Source organism: Anser cygnoides, chromosome 2 (genome assembly GCF_040182565.1).
Source record: "Anser cygnoides isolate HZ-2024a breed goose chromosome 2, Taihu_goose_T2T_genome, whole genome shotgun sequence".
NCBI lineage: Eukaryota > Metazoa > Chordata > Aves > Anseriformes > Anatidae > Anser > Anser cygnoides.
In genome coordinates this window covers 47,230,241-47,243,174 of record NC_089874.1, presented here as the reverse complement: position 1 = coordinate 47,243,174, position 12,934 = coordinate 47,230,241, and the positions used below count along the sequence as shown (strand labels likewise).

General features: G+C 35.8%; 1 protein-coding gene across 1 annotated transcript in view; it reads left to right on the top strand.

Moving 5' to 3' along the window:
- Positions 1-12,934, top strand: part of KIF15 (kinesin family member 15) — a 36,943-nt gene that overhangs the window by 7,803 nt on the left and 16,206 nt on the right. Inside the window, exons 6-18 of the mRNA XM_048075829.2 lie at positions 78-175; positions 551-730; positions 1,477-1,686; positions 1,785-1,910; positions 2,825-2,947; positions 3,712-3,835; positions 5,421-5,512; positions 6,255-6,464; positions 7,585-7,762; positions 8,064-8,205; positions 10,554-10,695; positions 11,017-11,211; positions 12,105-12,212. Of these exons, the coding sequence (XP_047931786.2) occupies positions 78-175; positions 551-730; positions 1,477-1,686; positions 1,785-1,910; positions 2,825-2,947; positions 3,712-3,835; positions 5,421-5,512; positions 6,255-6,464; positions 7,585-7,762; positions 8,064-8,205; positions 10,554-10,695; positions 11,017-11,211; positions 12,105-12,212 (1,928 nt within the window). The remainder of the gene's footprint in view (positions 1-77; positions 176-550; positions 731-1,476; positions 1,687-1,784; positions 1,911-2,824; positions 2,948-3,711; positions 3,836-5,420; positions 5,513-6,254; positions 6,465-7,584; positions 7,763-8,063; positions 8,206-10,553; positions 10,696-11,016; positions 11,212-12,104; positions 12,213-12,934) is intronic.

Sequence of the window (12,934 nt, the reverse complement as noted above, 5' to 3'; positions counted from 1 at the left end):
AGGACACCTTGAAAAGACCAACTATTGCTCTCGAGTCGTACTAACTAAAACTTTTTTTAATTTAAAAATCTCTTTAGGACCATCTGATTCTGATAATTTCACTCACAGTCTGAGAGGTGTAATTCCACGGAGCTTCGAATACTTATTTTTTCTAATTGAACGTGAAAAAGAAAAGGTACATTTATTTATTTATACTTATTAATGTAATGAAAATAATGTCTCACATTAAAGGTTAGCTAAGACTGGTTGGTAAGCATAGTGTGTAGCAGTTATGTGTCTGGGATTACAGCTGTCTTGCACCAATTTTATTAATCAGAAATTGCGTCTTCCAAGTTCATGTACTCTTTCTTCAGACACAAGCATGCTTATATTTTGAGTCTGAAAGTGCGTCTAGGTTTCTGAATGATGATTGTCATCTGAATATCAGGCATCAGAAATACGTAGTATGTTGAAAATATACAAGCTTAAAGCTTTATATGTATGAAAAATAAACTCACAGCTGCTTAATAAAAACCAGTGTGTTTATAGTATAAATTATTGTGTTTTTCAGGCTGGCAATGGAAAGAGTTTTCTCTGCAAATGTTCGTTTATTGAAATCTACAATGAACAGATTTTTGACTTGCTAGATTCTGCTTCAGCTGGGCTGTTCCTTAGAGAACACATCAAGAAGGGGGTCTTTGTTGATGGTGCTGTTGAACAGGTGTTGTCATCTGCTGCTGAAGCATACCAGGTATTTTTGCTATTTTTTTAATGTTTGGGCTGTTTGTCATAATGCCTATTTGGTAAATATTTTTCTTTGATTAAAGCACTTTTTTATGCATAGTGTCTCTGACACCCTCTTCCCCCAACTCCATCCTCCAAAATAGTGGAAAAAATCTGTTTCTAGGTGATGTTTCTTGACTATCCAACGCATGTAAGAAATCATGCAATTCTAGAATTTGGAACATATGAATTGCAATCACAGTAATCTTTCCCTAATGCTCATCTTACACACCTCTCAAATAGCAACAGAAAATTACATCTTGTGCTAATTAGGAGGCATGTGTGTTCCAGAAATTGTCAGGTTGATTTCTGCAAGAATGAAACATAGTACTCTTGTGATGATAAATACTTTTTTCCTTTGTACTGCTAGCATATACCAGCATGGGATATGTTATATTCTCAAATGGCAATGGCACTCTTGAAGGAAAGAAATTAAAATTTTAATTAGTATTTTTATTAAGCTTGACTATGTATCTATATAATCCGATCCCTGCCCCAAATCTTTATCTCTATATAATATATACCTATATAAATATTATTTCTGTCTGATATATTACATAAAATATTGGAAAAAAAGTCCTTGTCCTTGAGATTTTCAAAAACTGTTGCACCGAAATATGTTTGTTATTGTTTATTTCATCTGTAAGTAAAGACCGGGAATATTGGGTGCTGCTGGAAGTACTTTATATTGTTTAATATCTTTTTCATGCTTAGGTATTAACTATGGGCTGGAGAAACCGTCGTGTAGCATCAACCTCAATGAACAGAGAATCCTCAAGATCACATGCAGTTTTCACTATCACAGTGGAATCCATGGAGAAAAACAATGAGGTTGTTAACATTCGGTCTTCCCTGCTCAACCTGGTGGACTTGGCAGGGTCTGAGAGACAAAAAGACACCCATACAGAAGGACTGAGACTGAAGGTTAGTTCTATAATATCTGTGGCATCTTTCTCCTTTCGGATGTATTGCCCTGTCCCATCCACCAGGTCTGCTCATTTCTATTCCCTTCTCTGTTCTAGGAGGCAGGTAACATAAATCGATCACTAAGTTGCCTGGGCCAAGTAATCACAGCGCTTGTTGATGTAGGTAATGGAAAGCAGAGACACATCTGTTACCGGGATTCCAAGCTCACTTTTCTGCTACGGGTAATATATAGACTCTGGAATTTATATGCTGATTGGGGTAAAAACAGCATTTGCTTTCTTAAAAGTTTGTTTTTTTTTTTTTAAAAAAAAAAAAAAAAGCTGAACGCAGGTACATGGAAAAAAAGCCTGTGTTAATATCAGGCAGATGGAGGAAAGCTTGAAAAATAGCTTTTTACTTGAACATTTAGTTGCTTTACTGCTGTTAATTGAAGACAAGAAATTTCTTTGTTTCTGTTCACTTTTATATTTTCAAGTGTTAATGAAGAAGCATATGTTTTCTTCCTTATAATTTGGGAAAGACTATTATGGTGTGACATTTGAGATGTGTTCTGGATTCCCAGAATTAGCTGATGGGTGCTAATGGTTAGTAAGAATTAAGAATTAGACAAATCTACTGTTTCCTACTTGAGAGTTCATAGGTTCTTCTCAAGATGAACAGAAAATAAAATAGAAGCGTTTAAGGACTTCGCTATTAGATGCTAGCATTCACCAGAATTCTGTGAACAGTTACTATTAACTGTAATGACTTTTTTGTATTATAAGACTGTACTTGTACATAATACTTATGTTGCTTACAATGCAGTTTTATTGAAATTACAGCAAAATTTCCCAACCATTCCATCTGTTTTATGTACATCTTAAAAGCGTTAACCTCTGCAGAATTATATTTTTTCCAATGCAACACAAAATGCATAGAAATTTGAAGAGAATTGTAACTGTATGAGGTGTTAATTTCTTAAGTTGTTGTTTTTTCAAGGTGATTGTAGTACAAAGAAGTCCATAAACAGGACCATCTTTACTAGAGAAAGAATAGTGTTGAGGCTTGTGGGCTATTTTGCGGTGCTAGGCTGCCTGCTATAGCCAAAAACCTACTGATAAAGCTATCTTCTGTTGTGTTTTGCTTTTTTAAACAGGATTCTCTTGGTGGTAATGCAAAAACATGTATAATTGCCAACGTCCATCCTGGATCCAGATGTTTTGGTGAAACACTGTCCACCCTTAATTTTGCTCAGCGAGCAAAGTTGATTAAAAACAAGGTATATGAGTTACTCAGTGTCTTTATGATTGAAGCAAATGCGTTTTTTGTCATTTAAATGACATATCTACAAACAGGGATAGCTTCATTGAAACAATCTTGTGCTATCACTAATTGAAAGGAATACAACATTTTAAAATACTCAGGAAAGCAAACTTAGTATTTTTGACAAATTATTTTTGAAAAAGACTTGTTTGCTTTTGATTGTGAATATACTACGACTGTTGGAGGCTTGATAATGGCTGATAGTGTTTTTCTTTGCTTGTTCTCTGAGCACTTCATTAGAAAATGTAAAATGGAAGTAAATCTACTAAAAATTAATGTTGACATGACACATATTCAGTGGTATTTCAGTGCATCTAGTTTCTATATATGCTAATATCTTTATAAAAATTTCTCATGAGTGAATTTTGAAAGTGAAAAGTGAATTTGAACGAATTTTGAAAGTGAAACAGTGAATTTGAATGAATTTTTGAAAGTGAAACATCAAGCTAGAAACTACCGCCTTCATTTTGAACAGCAAAGCTAAGCATTATACGTTAATCCAAAGCAAACTGTCCAGAAAAAATAAATTTCTTAATCATTATTTTTGGCAAAAGTGTAACTTACTGGCTGCTCAGTAAATTGAACATTTACCCATGAATTCTTCCTTTCCAAAGACAGAAAGTTTTATTGCTTTGCAGTCTTTGAGTTTTCTCTTATCCTATGCGTTAAAATACAGTTCTCATTTGTACTTCCTAATTTTCCCTTAAATATTTACGAAAGGCTGTGGTAAATGAAGACACACAAGGAAATGTGAATCAGCTACAAGCTGAGGTCAAGAAGCTGAAAGAGCAGCTTGCACAACTTACATCAGTACCATCTATGCGTGATATCTCTGTAGCACAAGGTACGAGTTTGGGTGGGGGGAGAACTTCTTTTGTAGCTAAGTGTGTTGGAACTTTGCGTAATTCATGAAGTTTCTCAACAATTACTGTTAATGTAGGAACTGACCTATAGAGACTGCATGTGTCTTATAGATCATTTTGCCTGTATTTATATCCAGTATTTTGCAGAAGTTGTTCGTGTGGTGTTCGAGTACTGGGATGTGTTTCTATTTATATAATACCGAAATTAATTTTTCCGTTTTGTAAGAGGTATGCTGCCCAGTATTTTCGATAACCAAAAGTTTACTTGTATATTTGGGGGGGGGGGGGGCACTAAGGTACTAATGATGCCCATCAAATGAATCAGCATTCTTTTTTATCTCAGGACCGGACTTTCTCCCCTATTCTTTTGCCCCTTCAGGAAGGTGCGATACAGATCATAGCATAGCTGTGTAATACTTATATATCTCTTCTCACTGAAATAATGCTACCGTATACTGTTTGATTACAAGGTAGTAAACTTGGTCTTGTAACTCTTAGCGTGTTCCTGAGTCACTTATTTTCTGACCCTGTCAAGAAATACATACAGTTTCAAAAGTTACTCTAAAAGTTAGAAAGACTTGTCTAACATGAAGCATCTGTGGTTGAGTTTTCCTAAGGAAAGATAACTGCTCTGGGTTTATGCACATTTACACAGTAAAAATAAGTCAGTGATTTTGTGGGACAGTGAATCTGTGTCACTCCCAGAATACTGACAGAGGGCTCAAAACTGTTGTTAAACTTGATAGAGTTCTGAAGGAAAGCAAGTGATAATGCTTCAGTGCTGAAGAGAGGTTGGTCCTCTGTTCATATGCAGAACCTAATATTATAGAAGATTTGTTTAGTCTATACAAATAAATTGTGATATTTGTAATATTTGATCACACAAAAATATAAAATCTGCTTAGTGGGGGCTTTAAAAACATAATGGCATTTTTTAGTCTATTAATTGACTATAGGGTAGTTATTTTATACCTAGATACTATGGTGATTAGTACTTACAAATAATTGGGCTTGCCTGGATGAGGCAAGGAAAGCTATTTTCAATTTCTAAATGGATGAGTTAAGCCTGTTTAAATTCTTGTGCGAATACTTTCCTTCCAGTTTAAGTCACTAATTATCCACTTAATTCACATTCATTTTTCTGAATTTCCTTCTTATAAAACAGTTATTACAGCTTGCACATATTAAAAGTGGACTAATATTGCCAGTAATGTCCATCAAATTAATTTCAGAGAGGTTTTGAATTTTATTAGATACACCCAGCAGAACAAACTGATTCTTTTATTTTAATAAGTTCATTGTGAAGTTGTTTAATGCTTGAACAATTTTGTTAATTATACGATTATGTATGTTGATTCCATTCTTTACCAGCACTTGGGGGTGGCTAAGAACTATAGTCTAGACTTCTTTACTGTGGGTATGGACGTGATGTTTGTAGAGGAATTACATTATTCAAAGAATTTACTGAAATTTTCTTTACACAATTGTCACGTTATATGTGTAGGAAAACCTGGTTAACTGGTATTTTAATAAATTTGGCATTTGGTTCTTTGACTTACCCTACAGGTGTTATTGAAAAGGGGAAAAATAGCATAAATTACTTGAATAACTTTATTGAAGCAATGCTGTTCTGGGAGAAATCGGAAGGTGAGAAGAAGGTAAGAAAGCAATAATTATTTCTATGTTCATTCTGTGTACTCTCTGATGGGGGACAAGTGAGCATACTGAAATTGACTCCGTGTTTGTTTTCTCAGTTCTTGAATAAAAACTCTGTCCAAAGACAATAAGGTTTGGTAACAAGGAAACTGGTCAAGTGACACTTAAAATAAAGTCTTTCACCTCAAATTCATTCCATAGGCTAGCTTTCATAGTATGTTTAGTCTTAAAGGGTGGGTTGGTTGGTTGGATTTTTTTAATGAAAATTTTGAACAGAACAACAAACATCTATCACTTAATATTAGGTAAATCTGAGTGTTTGGGTCAACAGTGTGTTTTCTGAGGCAAACCTCTGTCATCTGCATTTTTCTGTGCTTTTGTTAATTTCATAGTGCAGTGCTGGATCATTAATATTTATTTTTTCCGGAAGAAACTGAACTGAAAGAGACATTCTAGGGGTGCGCCTGATGTGCTTCACTGTCTGTGAACGTTTAGTCCATGGGATCATACTGGAGCTTGTTCTATGTGAAATTTTTGCAATAAATATAGCGTGGAATTTGAGTTTTTAGTATGATCTGTTCTCTACAGATCTGCTCCAAATGAATGTTAGTCTGTGTATTTACAGAAACTATTCTGAACTGAGTTTTGCATGATTTGTGTCAATATATGTATGTGATATGTACGCGTCAAATTCATTTAGTGCAATTGTCACTTTGCCATTAATCTATATACGTGCTTCCTAAGAATTTATTAGAAAAAATTGCTCAACTAGAAGACCTGTGTGCCAAGAAGGAGAAATTTATTCAGTCTAATAAAATGATAGTCAAATTCCGTGAAGACCATATTGTTCGCTTGGAGAGATTGCATAAAGAAGCTGGCGGAAGTTTATTGCCAAAAGAGCAAGATGATCTCCTCAGTGAATTGAGGGAGGAATTGCAGATGCTCAGAGAACAGGCAAGTCTTCTGTTTATTTTCCTTTCTAGAACAATTTTGTTTTGTTAAACTAGCTCATATGACGGAGCCCTTGGATGGGTGGATTCAAGTTCTTTGGGAAAGAAAGGCAGGAGAAAATAGGATGTAAAATTTTGCTCCTTTGCATAAAGAAGCATCTCAAATGCATAGAGCTCCCCTTTGGAAGGGGAAGCAGGTAGGTTGAGAGCTTATGAGTTTTCATAAGAGAGGCTAGTAAGGATGGTGTTATGGTGGGAGTATGCTACAGGCAACCTGGTTGGGGTTAGGTAGGGGTTCAAGCTTCCTTTAAGGAGCTCAGTAAAGTCACAAATACTCATCTTCATGGGACACTTATCTCCATGGCATCTGCTGAAAGGGCAAGACAGCAGGATGCAAAGAATACAGGAGGTTTCTGAGGGGTAACAAACAGATGTTAGATGGGCCAACGAGAGGTGATACTACCCTGGAGCTGTTTGAGGAAGGCAAATAGCAAAGTACATATTTCAGGTATAGGCTTCAGGTTTTTCAGGGACTGGGATAGGATAGGGTAGGTGGTATCGTTTGTGAGGCAGCTCTGAAGAATAGAGAAGCTCAGGAGAGAGGGCAGTTCTTCAAAAACAATTTCTTCCAAGCACAAGAACTTCTTTATACTTAAGGAAAGGGGTAACAGTTGTATATGAAGATCAGCTTGAATCAATCTGGATCTCATAACTGGTCTCCAAAGTGAAGGGGGGGAGGGGGAAGTAGTACAGAAGTCAGGTCAGGCGTTAAAAGACTACAGAAGCATTAATAGAGCATGTAGGAATAGGGTTAAGAAAGCCGAAGCTCAAAGTTGAAATTGAAAAGGGATGTTGAGTGCAGCCAGGAGAGCTTCTGCTGTTTTATTACCAGTAAAAGAATAAACAAAGAAAATATAAACCCACTGTATTCTTTGAGGGCAGATTCCAAGGGAGTAAGAAAATAAATAGAAAACATTTGGGAAGATAAAACCACTCTAGGGAATACCTTTTTTTCCCTTTTCCATTACAACTCAAGGCTCATTAAAGATAGTAGAGCAGCAGCTAGATGTGCATAATGTTGTCTGTAAAATAAAAACTGTTGAAAAAAATACTGCTTATCACAGATGGAACAACACCCACGAATTGCAAAGTACGCCATGGAGAATCATAACCTCAGAGAGGAAAATAAAAGACTTCGTTCTTTACAGTCAGTAAAAAAGGCACAGGAAATTGATGCTCAGACCATTGCAGAACTAGAAAAAGCTTTTTTGCAAGCTTCAGCCACAGAGAAAACAACTGGAGGTAAAAATATGCTAATATGTTTGAGCTAAATAGGCTTACTGTATTTCTGTTTTGTGCAAAGTAGGGTTGAAGATGTCTTCATGTTTTTTTGGTTTTTTTTTTGCTTTCCTCAAAGTGATACTTGAAGACTTTGATAAAACAGGTTTAGTTCATTTTATTCGTTTTCCATCTCTAGTTCATTTTATTCATTTTCCATCTCTACTACTATGTTGGTCAAAAGCCTAAAAATGTTTTCATTTTGATAAAACTTAAGGTATTAGAGCTTTTCTATGATTTCATCATCTGTATGTTTGTTCTGTAGGTCAGCATTTACATTCTACCACCATATCAGTGGAAGGCAACTCACTGGCATCTGTTGAAAAGCTGAAAGCACGCCTGCTACAAACTCAAAGCGAACTGGCAAGTTCAAAACAAGAATATGAAGAATTTAAAGAGCTAACCAAGTGAGACAAAACAGTATAGAAATGTGTTCGGTTAAATGTCTAATTACTGGTATTGATCTTTAAAAGTTCAATTCAGATCCTGAATATACAGTCAAAGTACGTTCTTTGCGTATAAGAGGGACAGTTTATGAAAAACAGGGCATGCTTGCAGAATCTGTTCCAGTTCAACTTGTCAACTTGATTACTCCCAAAGTAGTAAACACCTGTGAAGCAATCAGCAACAGTGCAGATGTTCCTTCAAACTTCTCTGTCTTTTCAAAAACTCTTCCTGATCCTAAGATGCAAAATGATGATTCACAGCATGCAGGAGTTGCACATGCCCTGGAAATCACCTAAGTCACTTGCTTCCTGTATCAGGAAGAGTTTGGCTTAGTCAGCAATGTCTAGCAAATATTTTCAGTAACTGAATTGCTACAGATGGAAACAACAGGAACTAGTAGTTGATGTATTTTCTGGGGCAGGAGAGGGGAGGTTTGTTTGTTTGTTTTGTTTGTTGTTTTTTTTTAGTGCTACAAGACTTTAATATAACTTTTTAAGATTACAAGCTGGAGTCACTATAAATGTAGAATCCAAGCATTCCAGAAAATTTGGGCTAACCTGTTAATTTCTGTCTCCACTTCAAAGATTTTTAAGAAGGTGATAATACCAGCGTCCTGAGACTTGTTATTGGAACAAAGATTTAATTCAGACGAGAGCAAAGGCTTAGTGTCAATAGCTCATTTAATGTCCACTTGCTTTGACATCTACACATGAGATACGGGTCTACTTAGGCCTTACTAACATAGTTAAAAAGTTTACTGTCAGTGCTTGAGGCCAGCAGAAGATAATGTAAAAGGCCCTGAATAGTACCTTCAAGGTTTTTATTATTAGTAATAATAATATTACATTCACATGCCAGTGGATATTGCATGGTTTAACTTGATAAACCCCATTACTGAAAAATTCAGGTCCTGTGACTGAAGATACAAGAAAAATAATTGCATTTTCAAAGAATGCAATATTAATCTGGAAGGCTAAAGGGACCTGATGCTCTTTTGTTATCTTTATTTTTTAGCTTGTACATAACGTTTTTATTGGTTTCAGTGAATCTAGAGTTTAATTCTAGAAGCATTGGGTCCAAAGCAACATTTTGATTTCTGCCTCACCATTTTTTTTGACAAAGTAACTTTGTAATGTCCTTTTTATGTATTCAGACAACTGTACGAATCTGTTTTTATTCTTAGATTTGAGTATGGTAAATCTTATATTTATAAGTCATGCTGTTATGATCTACTGAGTCTACCAATTCAGCAATATATCTGTTGTCCTGTATCATCGGTTAGAAAGGTTTATTCATATCTAAATATATAATTTTCCTGTCCATGCAATGTATTTATGCATGTCTTGCTTTCTTTATAGTATGTATGCAATTTTTGTTATCAGTTATTAGCATTTGTCTTAGTGGAATGCAATCAAACAGGAAGGTGCTTTTGATCCTTTAGATTCACACTGGGTTCGCTTCTGGATTTCACTAAATATTAAACTTGATTCCAGTTTCACAGTAACTGGATGCTTAATTTTGCATGCAAGTGATAACTGTGTGCTGTAACTGAATAAGTAGAACAAAACAGAACAATTTCACAAAATCCCTGCTAATTTTCTGCTGCGACTTAGCAGTCAGAACTAGAGTTTTAATCTGTTCCGTATGTTTTGTTGCAGGTGCTAAAATCATGAGGCAAATGATAACATTAAACTGCCAAAAGATGAAATAGCATATTTCCTTTGTACACTTTGACCTTACAATTAGGTCAGTAAGGTCCATGGTCACAGTAACAGCATGTAGCTCTGCAAAATGCCTAATGGAAATTATTCCTAAATTTCTACTCAACTGTTGGATTTCAGTTAAAGTACTCCTATAAGGCAAAATAATCTTAAAAGAGCAGCATTTCCAGAGAAGGGGAAAAAAAAATCTTTAAAGGATTTTCTTTAATCCTGGCAAGTACCAGTTCAGACTTCTCGTATAACTGGATAACATTTCTAAAGCTTAAAGCCATATTGGTATGGGTGATATCACTTTCTCATAAAAGGAATTGCAGAGTTCTCAGCTTATTTTCTACCATGTAATGGATTTTTTCTTACATATTTAGTTATCCATCTGCTTTTTTCATTACGCAAGCACAAATAAGCTTCTTAGCTTATTTTTTGTTTTTTAAACTTTTTAATATAGCAGTGGTGGCTTTCTTCTCAAAATAATGTATTTCAGTGTTTGGCCAAGAGTTTAGCTGTTCAGTATGATGCTCGTTGGCAGTGCTACAGCTTGTTCATACTGATGGAGAGTTTTTCACAGTATTAAAATACTTCCTGAACAGGAAAAAGCATATGGAACTGGAATCAGAACTTCAATCCCTTCGGAAAGCAAACCAACATCTTGAGAACATTTTGGAGGCAACTAAAGCACACAAGCGCCGAGAAGTCTCTCAGTTGCATAAGCTACATAGAGAAACTCTTAAGGTATGAAAATAAGTTTAAAAAACACATGTACTTACTCCAAGTTGCGTGAGAGCATAGGCCTTCATTTCTGTGATCCCTTAGCCTTGCTACTGTAATGTTTGTGTAGTAAACGAGGAATGCTGCTTTTGTGTTTTGAAGTATTTCCTAAATGACTGCTATTGTAATCAGATGACAAATCTGAAAGTGTAGTGGTTTAAAACTAACGGCCTTCGAGCATTTTATTTCATTATTCTGCCTATAGAACTGTGAAATACAATACTAGATAAAGTCTAATTCCTTTTTGCGGTTAAAATAAAGACTGCTTTGTAATCTTTGTAACAGAACATAACAACTCCAACAAAAGCTTACCAGCTAAGATCTCGTCTAGTGCCACGAATAAGCCCAGAGATTTCAGATTATCACTCTGAAGATTTCCAGTGTTCTGAAGAGATGGATGACATTTTTAAAGAGCCAGTTCCCCCAGAGATGAATGAACAAGCATATGAGGCCATTGCAGAGGAGCTCAAAGCAGCACAGGTGAACGTTCTGAATAAAAACTGAAGCGTGTGTATAACTTTATTATAAAGCAAGTTGGACATAAAAGTAGCTCCTGCCAAGTATATTGCAAAGTGCTTGGAAAACTGATGCATACAAATACTTGAGCCATTGCTAAAAAGCTCTCTAATTATATGTTGTATGTCTTAATTGTATATGGAGCTGAAACTTGCTATGCATTTTGTCTGTATAATAGCTATTTACTTTTTAAACTGTAGTTTGAGATATACAGGACACTTAAACTTTTACTATTCTAGCCTGATAACTTGTTTATAAGGAAACTTCCTGATGGTTCTGTGGTGACAGCAACATTTGGAACAATACCCAAGCGTGGTATAGAATAGTGCATTATTTTAAGAAACCTGCCAAATATTGCCATTGTCTTGTATCTTTCCTAAAGCAGAGGGAGGGTCTTTTGACGTAGAGTGCTACAATGTTATCTGAACTACTCTCTAGAACTGGAGCTAAGGTCAGTGCAGATATTAAAAACCAAACCCAAAAACCCCACACCTTGTAAAACAGACAAAATTCTTTTAAGGAATTTATTCAGTGTTGATGTTTAGTAACTTTGTTTTCAAGTCTTATATCTGTAAGACAGATGCATGTCTGAAAATTAAGCACACATATAAGAGCTCATAGGATTCAGTGTATTATTCTCTGATGGATTTCCCTGTGTTCTAGCAGTTTAGTTGGCAATAGGAGAAATCAGCTACTGAGGTTACCAGTCTATTTTTGAATGTTCTGCTTTATGTTGGTTTAGGTCATTTAAAAATAAATGTCAACTTTTTTTTTTTTAATATGCACAGACTGCCATATGGCATGTGAGAGTAACTGGAAGATGAGTGTTCTAATTTTGGGTGTCTGTTGTGTCACAGGAGCAACTGAGCACAATGCAGACAAAGCTGGATGAAGAGGAAAGCAAGAATATGAAACTCCAGCAGCAAATTAATAAACTGGAGCATCATTCTGCACAAATACAGGAGGTGAGAGGAGAATGTAATGTAGGCTTATATTTGAGTGTCGCTATGGCAAGGTGCTATCTACTGCACTTGAACTACTGTGTCGCTAAGTGAGGTCAGAAGTGTTACAAGAATTTTGACTTTTGAAAAATTTACTAGAATCGTAGCTCAGGACTATGCAGAAAGACAGGGACTTAAATTAAAATAGCATTGCAGTTTAAAAATAATAAATGAATAAGTTGTGATTCTGAGCCTGCTTGATCATAAACTAAAACATAAGTAAATGAACATTCAAGATGCCCATGCTTGCTTTTGGCCAACTTCATGATTTCTGGAGAAACAGGAATAGTCACAAAAGGAAATTTTAAATTTAAGAACGCATGAATATATTGCTTGCCTCAATTGGAACTGAACTGAAAAGTCATTAATACATAAAATATTTACAAGTCTTAAACTTGTCTTAAGTTTATTTACAAGTCTTAAACTCTCGAGGGAAGGAAGGCTCTGCAGGAGGATCTGGATAGGCTGGACCGATGGGCTGAGGTCAACTGTATGAAGTTCAACAAGGCCAAGTGCTGGGTCCTGCATCTGGGGCGTAACAACCCCAAGCAGCACTACAGGCTGGGAGATGAGTGGCTGGAAAGCTGCCTGGCAGAGAAGGACCTGGGAGTACTGGTTGATAGTCGGCTGAATATGAGCCAGCAGTGTGCTCAGGTGGCCAAGAAGGCCAACAGCATCCTGGCCTG